The 12,715-nt window shown below is 38.7% G+C and overlaps 1 protein-coding gene across 11 annotated transcripts in view; it reads left to right on the top strand.

The window, feature by feature from the left end:
• PPARGC1A (PPARG coactivator 1 alpha) overlaps positions 1-12,715 on the top strand; it is a 361,394-nt gene extending 348,679 nt beyond the window's left edge. For 10 of the 11 annotated variants that reach the window (XM_070069598.2, XM_051842173.3, XM_070069601.2 and 7 more), the window contains 3 exons: positions 3,044-3,165; positions 3,511-3,662; positions 8,825-12,715. In XM_070069598.2, the coding sequence (XP_069925699.2) occupies positions 3,044-3,165; positions 3,511-3,662; positions 8,825-8,928 (378 nt within the window). In that variant the 3' untranslated portion in view covers positions 8,929-12,715. The remainder of the gene's footprint in view (positions 1-3,043; positions 3,166-3,510; positions 3,663-8,824) is intronic. The other variant, XM_089326993.1, reaches the window with a different exon arrangement.

The raw sequence follows: 12,715 nt of genomic DNA, 5'->3' as shown, positions 1-12,715 counted from the left end.
TGATCACACTGTCTAGAAAGATAGAATCTGTTCATTGTTCAGATGTGTTTCACAAGTACCTCTTGATGCTCTACTCTTTGCCAGATTCATGGTTAGATACTGTGCTTATGGAAAGAAAATATATTCAATCAGTAACACAAGGCATCTTTTTGTCCCAAGAACAAATAATTTTATACCATCTGAGACTGGAGGTCTCTCAGTATAGAGAAAACTCATGAGCAAGTTATATCTGTACTTTAGTACAGACCAGTACTAAGTATTTGTAGCATACTTAACACTGTATTTCCAAGTCTTTGCTTCAATCTAACAAATCTCTGAAACCTTAAGATTATTTCATTCCTGTGTTGGTAAGCACATTCTTTATATTAACTTTTTAATGTTCTTCTAAAACATTTTCTCAGATTTGAAAAGTGTCATTATTTTGGCCTTGTCTTTTTAGAACAACAGGTATAGGAGTCCTTCTTACATTAAAAATGCAACACTGTTGAGATGGCATTGGTACATGCCACCTTAATGGGATTAAATTGGAGACCCCTGGTATGTTTCTAGCTCTACCATTTGGGGCAAGTCAGCTTGAGCATGTCCCAAATTGTACATCTCTTCCCTCTCTTATTCCTATTCTTATGTTTAACAGGGATCACATTTCAGTTAAATTTCAACCCTTAAGAATAACTGTGTATTAATTACAGAATTAAACCAGTCATATTAAGTAGAACAGACAAAAAAACTACTAAGAGGGATAATGTATTAAGTTGTTCATTAACAGTCAGGGCTATGCTGATCAAGTCACCGTTTCCCATAGTGTCCATTTCACTTCAACAGGTTTCCTTTTTGGTGTTCAGTCAGTTGTCACCGATCAGGGCGAACATATGGTATTTGTCCCTTTGGGACTGGCTTATTTCACTCAGCATGATGTGTTCCAGATTCCTCCATTTTGTTGCAAATGACTGGATTTCGTTGTTTCTTACTGTGGTATAGTATTCTAAAGAGTACATATCCCATAATTTCTTTATCCAGTCTACCGTTGATGGGCATTTAGGTTGGTTCCAGGTCTTAGCTATATCATATTGATCATAATGAAAGGACTAAGAGTCAAAGGGAGCACATAAACAAGTATTGATCATATTGATCATATTGATCATAATGAAAGGACTAAGAGTCAAAGGGAGCACATAAACAAGTCTAGTACCTGCTAATACTAACTGATAGAATAAATAAAGGGGAGAGTGATCCAACATGGGAAGCGAGATACTCAGCAGACTCATAGAATGGCGGATGTCCTAAACAGCACTCTGGCCTCAGAATCAGCCCTAAAGGCATTCAGATCTGGCTGAAAAGCCCATGAGAGTATTTCAGGTATGGAAATCCAAGACACTCTGGCAAAAAAAAAAAAAAAAAAAAAACCCTAAATGAAAGATCTCTGTGAGTGAGATCCCAGTGGAAAGAACAGGTCTTCAAAGAAGGAGGTACCTTTCTCTGAAGGGAGGAGAGAACCTCCACTTTGAATATGACCTTGTCTAAACAAGATAAGAGTCGGTGAACTCAAAGGCTTCCATAGCCTTGGAAACTCATGACTGGTGCATAGGGAGATTACTGATGCCATAGACAGGAGTGTCAATTTGTAAAGTCAACAACAGGAGTCACTGTGCACTTACTCCTCATGTAGGATCTCTGTCCTTAATGTGCTGTACATTGAGACTTAATGCTATAATGAGTACTCAAACAGTATATTTCGCTTTGTGTTTCTATGGGGGTGCAAACTGTTGAAATCTTTACTTAATGTATACTAAACTGATCTTCTGTAAAAAAAAGAAGAAGAAGAAGAAGAAATTATTAATTCCCAACTTGACTCTCGCTGGGATTAAACATGACAATAGGTCTGATCTGATTTCATCATCATTTAAAAAATCATCTATTATTTTTCACTTTATGTTTGTGTGGGAGCTAACTGTTGAAATCTTTACTTAATGTAGCTAAACTGATCTTCTGTATATAAAGAGAATCGAAAATGAATCCTCATGTGAATGGAAGGGGAGAGGGAGTGGGAAAGGGGAGGATGCGGGTGGGAGAGATGTTATGGGGGGGAAGCCATTGTAATCCATAAGCCATTTTGGAAATTTATATTCATTAAATAAAAGTTAAAAAAAATGCAACACTGTTTTTTTAAAAAGGAATTCATCCTCAGAATATGAAATAGTCTTGCTACATTTGACAGGTTATAGATTGTTGATGACTTCAGATTATGATGATATTGACTCCATTTGTGAGAATTAGGCCACACCTCTCTAGTCTATTCTTAAAAGAAGACCAGATTTATTGGCAAAGTGAAATTTATAGCCTCTTTTATTTAGCACTTATTCTTCAGAGGCCCAAGGCTTAAAATGGCCTACATTTTAAGTCTGTATTTCTCAAATTATTGTCTTTACACCACTTGCATCAAAACGACTAGAGTATGCTGGATAAAAATGAAGATTATTGAATCTTACCTTCTCAAACGGTTTTAGCTCAGATGATATAAGCCGTAATAATTTAGGTGATTAACGAGGACCCCAAGTCATTTTTATTTATGCTAGAGTTTGAGAACTTCTCTCTTGTGGATGTCAAAATTTGCATATCTCATTATGAGAATCCTAAGTTAATGAGGTATCCAGTAGTTTTGGAGAATAGGTCAGTTTTGTACCAATTTTGAAGATTAAGAAATCGGATCACAAGTGTTAGGTATTTTTTGGCTATTCGGTGAAAAAAAGGCCACTTTGTACTAGTTTCTTTTCTGACCCATCGAAGTTGACATGAGGGAGCATCAGAAATGGGTAGGAAACATGAGGAGAAGAAGGGGCACAGAGAAGGATTCATGTGAGGGCAAAGAGCTTGATAGGAAAGAAATGGGAAGTGGAACTTGGTTCCAGGCCTTTCTGTGTTTTGTCCAATTGGCATGCCTCTGAGTTCTTGCTCTGCATGTCTGTACATCTGTTAGTGGTTCTAGAGAGTCAGCTGCTTTCCTGTCTCCCGGATGAGCTAAATCTTTCCTTACTTCCCCCCATAGGAAGAGCGCCGCGTGATTTATGTGAGTAAAATCAGACCTGACACAACACGGACAGAACTGAGGGACCGTTTTGAAGTTTTTGGTGAAATTGAGGAGTGCACAGTAAATCTGCGGGATGATGGGTGAGAATCTTCAAGATTATTTCTTGTTTAGAAGCTGACGTATGTAAAAAATTATGGCCATAAGATTACTGGGATGGGAGTTGCCAGTGTAAGTGCTTTGACAGGTGACATGTTGAGTTCAGAACCTTATTTATTTTCTTTCATCCCTATTTATTAATCTTTCTACTTGAGATTTCCTGTCCCAGAAATAAGTATTTAGCTGCTTGACAGGACAATCACATTGATAAATGGATGCAGTGGCTCAGACATTAGCACGGGCAAAGTCTTCCCATGTAGAAGGGGTTACAGTCCCAAATGCTAATGCCTCTTAACCAGCTATGAACTTCTCCGCTTTGTCCCTTGCAGAGACAGCTATGGTTTCATTACCTACCGATACACCTGTGATGCTTTTGCTGCTCTTGAAAATGGATATACTTTGCGCAGGTCGAACGAAACAGACTTCGAGCTGTACTTTTGTGGACGCAAGCAATTTTTCAAGTCTAACTATGCAGACCTAGGTATGGATTTTATTGTATGTGGAATGAGGAATCCATAGCAGAGCCCAAAATGAGAGCAAACATAACTCGTGGGCCCTGTAGATGGGACCATCACTTTATTTTACTAGAAGGAATATTTGAATACAAATTTAAAAAACAAAGGGAACATGACTGTTTCAGAAGCAGAGGACTTAGGATTTGGTAATAAGGGGCAGAAGTAAATATTTGTTATGTCTGCCCAGCTGCTAAAATTCTATACCATGAGTGAGTGTGTGTGTGTGTGTGTGTGGTATTTTGTTTGGAAGTGTGTGTGTTGATATATTGTATATGTTTACATGTGTTTATGTTTTGCGTGTGTTGTAATCTGATTTTGATTTCTGTGCCTACCCCGGATTCTTTTGTACAAACCCTAGCATCACTATCATTGTTTTATGGAACAAAATATGTAAACGTCCTGGTTTTTTCTCCTTATTATTTCACAAACTCTTAGGAAGGCTGTCATTGCCTGTGGAACACAACTTGGGAGGAGAAAATAAAAGTTCAAATACTGATTCACGTCCTACTCCCTTTCTTTAAAACAAAAGAAGAAAGAAAACCCTGTTAGGTGTTAAGTGCGTCCATGTAGGCCCCACCCCAGGATCTTGTAAGGCTTTTCTCATGAAATTACAGAACTGTCCTGGAGGTGGATCCAATCACACTCCCATTTTACAGATAGGAAAATAATGCATACACAAATATTTGCTTTTCTTTGTTCTGGAAGTCATGTAGATTTAAGGAATAAAATTTGAAAAAGATAAAAAGCTATTAGAAAGATAAGTAAAATCACCCATCAGCCTATCAGTTATTACCAGTCAAGTGAATTGTCTTCAAGGTGTCTGCCTCACAATGTCTAGTTTCTTATGGATGAGGACAGACACACACACACACACACACACACACACACCCACACTGTCTTCAAAAGGTTCATGTTATAATAAAACCATGTCTGGATTTCAAAATATTTTGCACCAAGATGAACTCACTTTTTAATTCCATTTTTCCTGAGCTTTTTAAAGTACCTTGTGTGTGTGTGTGTGTGTGTGTGTGTAAATCTTCATTTCCCGCTGAGACCAACAGGATTAGAGATACTTTATCATCGTTGGCCATTTTGTTGGGTAGTTAAGATGGTGGTTGGGATGCCACCTCCCACAGCAGATTCAAGTCCCAGCTTTGCTCCCAATTTCAGTTTCTTAGTAATGTGCAACCACACACTGGAAGGCAGCGGGTGGCAGCCCCAGTAGTTGGGCGCTGAGGACCTGAGTTGAGTCCTTACCTTCCAGCTTCATTTCTGGTCAGCCACAAGGGTTAAATGGGTCTTTGGAGAGTAACCCAGCAAGGCAGCGCTGTCTGTCTCACTCTGTCTCTCTCTTGCTCAAAGACATACATATGCAAAACTAGGGGGAAATAATGCATCAACCTATTTTAAAGATTGCATAATATTTTTGACAAATGGGACCATTATAATTAATTGTTCTTTTATGGCTAAAGAATGATTCCATTTTCAATTTTTTGTTATTATAAATAATGCAGCAATGGACATCTTAATTTTTTTTCCAATTTGGATTTTGCTCCTTTGTGATCCCCAATCTAATGTGTGCATTGTAAGTCTTTAAATTCTTTGAAGAAAGAATGAAGGAGAGTAACAAATGTCTTGTGCATATGATCTGATGATTTTCAATTAATTTAAAATGAATTTAAATTATCATGTAAATGTTCCTCAGCATTATTAGACATCTATTTATACTTGCTCTGGCTTTGTGTAAAGAAAGAAATGGTTACCAAACACAGGGATTTCTTTTCTCCCCTCCAACGAACTGATGTCTTCCTGGAGTAATTGATATAGGTGGCGTGCGTTGTTCAGAGGGAATATGCTATAATTCACTTCACAAGCTAAACAGATAGTGTGAAGGAGGGGAGCGGCAGCTGACTGTTAGGGAGATAGAGGCCTAAGGATGAAAATATAAAATGTGGCAAGTCATTTGTTCAAATGTAGGCTGATAAAAACAGTCAAGACAGATTGAAGTCTTGAGTTGATTTGACTTATTTTCTTCTGTGATGAAGGCCAGGGTGTTTCTAGTCTCTCAAAACATCTAGTGTTTAAAAGAAGCTACCTAGAGGGGCCTTTAGATTTCGATTCATCACTGGTAGAGGGAAGACTGGATGGTGTTTCCAAATTGCATGGAGCCTCCCCGGAATATTTCTGAGAAGGATGCTTCCCCTCTCGTCATCTCCCTGCCTGGCCAGCAGCAAAAGCAGCCTCATTGTTTCTAAGCTCACTCAGTATTCTCTAAAAAGTATGTTTTATGTGCATTGTAGTAGCATAGGTTTTGCCAGTTCCCTCAAGCTCTACATTAGCATGAAAAGTAGTTTTTCCTTATATAGGCTTGGTGTAGTCAAGAGCCCTGACTTTGCAGTCCTACAGCTCTGAATTTGAAACTTGGTTACCTCTGACCTTGGCCAAACAATTTAATTCTTCTAGCATTTGTTTTTGTTGTTGTTGTTGTTGTTTTATATTTTTTGACAGGCAGAGTTAGACAGTGAGAGAGAGAGAGACAGAGAGAAAGGTCTTCCTTTCCGTTGGTTCACCCCCCAAATGGCCACTACAGCCAGCGTGCTATGGCCGGTGTGCTGCGGCTGGCGCGCTGCGCCTATCCAAAGCCAGGAGCCAGGTGCTTCCTCCTGGTGTCCCATGCGGGTGCAGGGCCCAAGGACCTGCGCTATTCTCCACTGCCTTCCCGGGCTACAGCAGAGAGCTGGACTGGAAGAGGAGCAACTGGGACAGAATCCGGCGCCCCAACTGGGATTAGCCGAGGAATAGCCAAGTGAGCCGTGGCACCGGCCTTGGTTTTCACTTGTAAGCTACATTATAATGGTCATTGTGAAGATCTAATAAATGTTTGTGAAGTTGTTAGCATAGAATTTGGCATATCTTAGGAGTTCAGGAAAGGGTAGATGTTTACAATTTAATATGGTGGCAATGAGAAGTTAGAAACTGAAAGTTATTTTGAACTGTACAAGTAAATACCAGAGGCCAGCTTTGGAACTCAAAATTCTCATGTGTCTTGTCTTTGCTCCCTGGTGTGTTCAAGTTAAAGCTTCAGGAAATGCACGGGCACTGAATATGGTGAGCATAAGAATATCCTGGATGTGTGGAGGGATTTGGCGCCTACGTGTATGCAAGAGGAAAGTGAAGATGATGTGATAAAGATTCATTTTACCTAGACAGTCAAATGACACAACATGTTGGATGAATGCAAACAACTGTTTTTCTTATTTTATTTGCTCCCCGCAAATTAAATTAGCTCACACATACTATTTCTCTACTATTTAAACTAGTTTAATGCTTACTACAATATTATTATAATGAAGCATAATGATTCCAGCTACTATTTATGAGCCAGTTTTATAAATGAGACTGTGAAATAGAAGAGTCTTGATGGAAGTTATTGTGATGAAACAAGGACTTAAGTTCTGACTTGTGTGAATCTCCATGTGTGTCTTTCTATTTACTGTCTTTTAAGCAAATGGCTCTAAAAAGCCTCTATAAAATATTAAAGATAAAGACATAGACATTGGAACTATAGCATCAGAACAGGCCAGTCAGTGTTATGAATATAATAATTTTGATCATGAATTAGTTATGAAGCAAACATGTATATAAATATCTAAGAAAAATGAAATAAATTACACATTCATCGCAAATTCTTTATTAACTCAAAGAAAGGTCTTACATTGTCAGTACCTTGAATATATACATAGAGCTTCACATCTCTGTTTGCAATCACTGGTAAAGTGTTCCCAGATCCCAACTCAAATATTTTCAACCATGTTTTTAATAATATGTTGGTGTTGGCCTGCGCTGCAGCTCAATAGGCTAATCCTCCGCCTGCGGCGCCGGCACACCGGGTTCTAGTCCCAGTTGGGATGCCGGATTCTGTCCCGGTTCCCCCTCTTCCAGGCCAACTCTCTGTTATGGCCCGGGAGTGCAGTGGAGGATGGCCCAAGTGCGTGGGCCCTGCACCTCATGGGAGACCAGGAGAAGCACCTGGCTTCCTGCCTTCGGATCAGCGCGGTGCGCCAGCCACAGCGGCCATTGGAGGGTGAACCAACGGCAAAAAGGAAGACCTTTCTCTGTGTGTCTCTCTCTCTCTCACTGTCCACTCTGCCGGTCAAAAAAAAAAATAATATGTTGGTATCTGATATTAACATACTCATTCAACAAATATTAATTTGAATACATAACATGCCCGTAGCTTTCCAGGTGTTAGGAATGCTAATGTGTCGCGATTTGTTTTTGTTAATGTAGGATCACTATGTGTAGCACTTTCCTTTGAAAACGAATTAGAATGGCTACTGGATTATTCATATAAAATTTCTATTGCATTAGATAGTGTTCTAATGCTTTTCTGTTAGGGGTAGAGAAAGCGGTAGTGTGGATGTTACTGCCTCAGACAAAGCTTGTAGCTAAATTCTTTCTCATGGGACTAGAAAGTTTCCAGTTGCTTACTATGTGACATGGTTTGCCTGTAAGTGGAAATGTATATGAACACCAAATTTGACAGGGAAAAAAAAAATCTCTTGAGAACTATTTTTTTAAAAAATAATATTTGCTCATGGAAATTGAGACACTGAAATTCTGAATTTCCCTTAGAATAATCCAGTTAGGAAATTTAAAATATTTTCAAAATTCCTTCTGAAGAGAGGTATTTATATTCATTCTTTTTTTATTAAAAATAACTAATTTTGAGAGACAAAGAATGTGTGTGTGTGAGAGAGAGCTCCAATCTGCTGATTCATTCAAAACGCCAGCAAAAACCAGGGCTGTGCCAAACTGTAAGGAGTCAGGAATTCAGTCCAGGTCTCTCACGTGAGTTGTAGAGATCCAATTACTTGGACCATCACCTGATGCCTACCACGGTATGCATTAGCAATACACTTGAACTGGGAATTGGAGGTGGGACTCAAACCCAGATACTCCTGTGTGAATTGTGGGTATCCCAAGGGGCATTTTTAACAATGGAGCCCACTGCCTGCCCATATATATGTGTATGTGATGTTGCTATTGAATGAGGCTGGTGCTACTGAATTGGAATGGTTGAGGTAGTGCCTCAACCTGCATCTAACCTGGCTTGGGTTTCTTTCAGATTCAAACTCAGATGACTTTGACCCTGCTTCCACCAAGAGCAAGTACGACTCTCTGGATTTTGATAGTTTACTGAAAGAAGCTCAAAGAAGCTTGCGCAGGTAACATGTTCCCTGGCGGAGGATGACAGAGGGCTGGTGAATACCTCACGGGACAGTGCGCCCTTCCCTAACAGACAACTGAAAGTCATACTTAGGAATTTCTCCTCCTTTACACTCTCTGTACAAAAACAAACAACAACAGCAACAATACAACAACAACAACAACAACAATGGTTTACATGAACACAGCTGCTGAAGAGGCAAGAGACAGAATGCTATCCAGTAAGCACATGTTTATTCATGGGTGTCAGATTTGCTTTCCCTGGAGTCTCTCGGTGATGGTGTGTGTGTGTGTGTGTGTGTGTGTGTGTGTATGCATGTGTGCTTGCCTGGTTTGGGGGAAGTATGTGTGCGTGCCTGTGGGGACTGAGGGCACCTGACCAGAGTGTGCAAGGGCAAACCACTTCAAATGGCAGCAGTTCCATGAAGACACACCTAAAACCTAGAACTTCAAAATGTTCGTATTCTATTCAAAAGGAAAAAAAAAAATGTCAGTTAAAAAGGAAAGAAAACTAATCAACCAACCAACCAATCAACCAACCTCAAACCACCCTAAAATGACAGTTGCTGGTGTCTGAACATCGGCCTCCGTACTCTATTTTTTAAGAAAGTGCAAAATCAACTTGAAGCAAGCTTCCTCTTGCAACGTAATGATTATATGACAATCCCGAAGAAACCACAGGTTCCTAGAACTAATATCCTGTCTTTCTCTCTCTCTCTCTCTTTCTCTCTCTCTCTCTTCTTTTTTCTTTTTCCTTTTGCCATGGAATCTGGTGGGAGAGGATACTGCGGGCACCAGAATGCTATACTTTCCTAACATTTTGAAGTTTCTGTAGTTCGTCCTTTGTCCTGACACCCATGTAAATGTCCAAAATGTTGACCTTCCACTACAAATTTTAGCAGCCTTGTTAACGGTCAAGCGTGTCGCTTGTTCAGTGGTTCTCTCTGAGGAGTGGACACGGTGTTACAGTACTAATGAGAGTTGGGTAGAACTCTCTGAGATGTGTTCAGATAGTGTAATTGCTACATTCTCTGATGTAGTTAAGTATTTACAGATGTTAAATGGAGTATTTTTATTTTATGTACATACTATACAATGATGTTCTTTTTTGTTACAGCTATGCACTGTAAATGCAGCCTTCTTTTCAAAACTGCTAAATTTTTCTTAATCGAGAATATTCAAATGTAATTATGAGGTGAAACAATTATTGTACACTAACATATTTAGAAGCTGAACTTACTGCTTATATATATTTGATTGTAAAAAACAAAGACAGAGTGTGTGTCCGTTGAGTGCAACCACAAAACAATGCTCCACGCACATCCACCCCTCCTTAGGTGAGCTTCCATCTCAGCATCTTGTCCAGCAACAGCCTCGTCCCCTACAGGTGTAACCACTTCTGCAATGTTTTTCCACATTTTCTTGTTGCTTGTTTTTCTTTGAAGTTTTATACACTGGATTTGTTAGGGGAATGAAATTTTCTCATCTAAAATTTTTCTAGACAATATCATGATTTTATGTAAAGTCTCTCAATGGGTAACCATTAAGAAATGTTTTTATTTTCTCTATCAACAGTAGTTTTGAAACTAGAGGTCAAAATCTTTTTAAAATGCTGTTTTGTTTTAATTTTTGTGATTTTAATTTGATACAAAATGCTGAGGTAATAATTACAGTATGATTTTTACAATAATTAATGTGTGTCTGAAGACTATCTTTGAAGCCAGTAACTCTTTTCCCTTGGCAGAGTATGATGATGGTATTTATCTGTATTTTTTACAGTTATGCATCCTGTATAAATACTGATATCTCATTCCTTTGTTTACTAAAGAGACATATTTATCAGTTGCAGATAGCCTATTTATTATAAATTATGAGATGATGAAAATAATAAAGCCAGTGGAAATTTTCTACCTAGGATGCATGGCAATTGTCAGGTTGGAGTGTAAGTGCTTCATTTGGGGAATTCAGCTTTTGCAGAAGCATTGTTTCTACTTGCACTAGCATGGCCTCTGACGTGACCATGATGTTGTTCTTGATGACCTTGCTTCTGCTAAATTCAATAAAAACTTCAGAAAAAACTCCATTCTGAGCATCAGGATGTCGTCTGAGTGTGGAGTCCCTGGAATGGAATTCTCTAACGTTTGGAGTGTGTATTTCAAGTTTCTGAGTTGAGATTCGATTACTGTTTGGCTGACATGACTTTTCTGGAAGACACGATATACCTACTACTTAACCGTTCTTTTCCTCTCTCTCACCCAACACGATCTTATAAAATGGGTTTCCACCCCCAGGCCAGTGCGGCTAATTTTGACAGCTGCATCATTTATCACCAGCATATTGTGTTCTGAGTGAATCCACTGTCTGTCCTGTCGGATGCTTGCTTGATTTTTTGGCTTCTTATTTCTAAGTAGATAGAAAGCAATAAAAATACTATGAAATACAAGAACTTGTTCAAAGGTTCTGCGTTACAACAGTAACACATCCTTAATCCGCCTAATTCTTGTTGTTCTGTAGGTTAAATGCAGGTATTTTAACTCTGTGTGAACGCCAAACTAAAGTTTACAGTCTTTCTTTCTGAATTTTGAGTATCTTCTGTTGTAGAATAATAATAAAGACTATTAAGAGCAATAAATTATTTTTAAGAAATCAATATTTAGTAAATCCTATTATGTGTTCAAGGACCAGCTGTGTTCTCTATTTTGCCTTTAAATTTTTGTGATCCAATTTTAAATACATTCTCCTTTTTGCCCTGGATTGTTGACATGAGTGAAATACTTGGTTTCTTTTCTTACTTATCCAAAAAAAAAAAAAAGACACTACAGATTCCACCTGGAGAATTCATTTATCTCCCCCCTCTGGCCTCACAAATGTTGTTCCTATGAAGACAGTTTTCCTCCATGGACTTCGAATTGCATCTAAAATTAGTGGAGCTTTTGTATCTTGTGCAGACACTGTGGGTAGCCCATGAAAATATAAGCTGTGTTCCTTTTACTTTTAAATCTTTGGGAGAGAATATTTCAAATGAACATGTGTACCCCATCATCGCTAGAGGCAAATTTCAGCATAGATCTGTAAGGTTTCTAGATGACCGTGGGCCGTTGCCTTCATGCTGTGGTAAGTACCACATCTACAATTTTGGTAACTGAACTGGTGCTTTAGAAATGTGGGTTGTTTTTTTTTTTTTAATTTGTTGGTTTGTTTAAAGAGATGTAGCAGAATAATTCTTCCAGTGCAACAAGATCTATTTTGGCTAAACAATGCCGTGAACGACGGTAGGGCTGTCAACATTCAGTGTAGCAGAGAGGGAACGTCTCCTTGTCGGGGTATGATGTTTGGGTCAGTTGACAAAAAAAAGAAAGCTTTCCATGCCTGTAGATGTTGAGCTTACTGTAGGTAATGATTATGTGTCCTTTTTCGATGGCTGTAACGAGAACTTCAATCACTGTAGTCTAAGACCTGATCTATAGATGACCTAGAATAGCCATGTAATATAATGTGATGATTCTAAATTTGTACCTATGTGACAGACATTTTCAATAATGTGAACTGCTGACTTGATGGAGCTACTTTAAGATTGTAGGTGAAAGTGTAATACTGTTGGTTGAACTATGCTGAAGAGGGAAAGGGAGCGATTAGTTGAGCCCTTACTGGGCTTTTATTTCCACCTGCCAATTCTACATGTATTGTTGTGGTTTTATTCATTGTATGAAAATTCCTGTGATTTTTTTTAAATGTGCAGTACACATCAGCCTCACTGAGCTAATAAAGGGAAACGAATGTTTCAAATCTA

The sequence above is a fragment of the Oryctolagus cuniculus genome, chromosome 2, assembly GCF_051225735.1.
Source record: "Oryctolagus cuniculus isolate XC-2025 breed Fujian yellow rabbit chromosome 2, ASM5122573v1, whole genome shotgun sequence".
Taxonomy (NCBI): domain Eukaryota; kingdom Metazoa; phylum Chordata; class Mammalia; order Lagomorpha; family Leporidae; genus Oryctolagus; species Oryctolagus cuniculus.
Note: the sequence above shows the minus strand (reverse complement) of the source record. Positions and strands in the feature narration are given on the sequence as shown.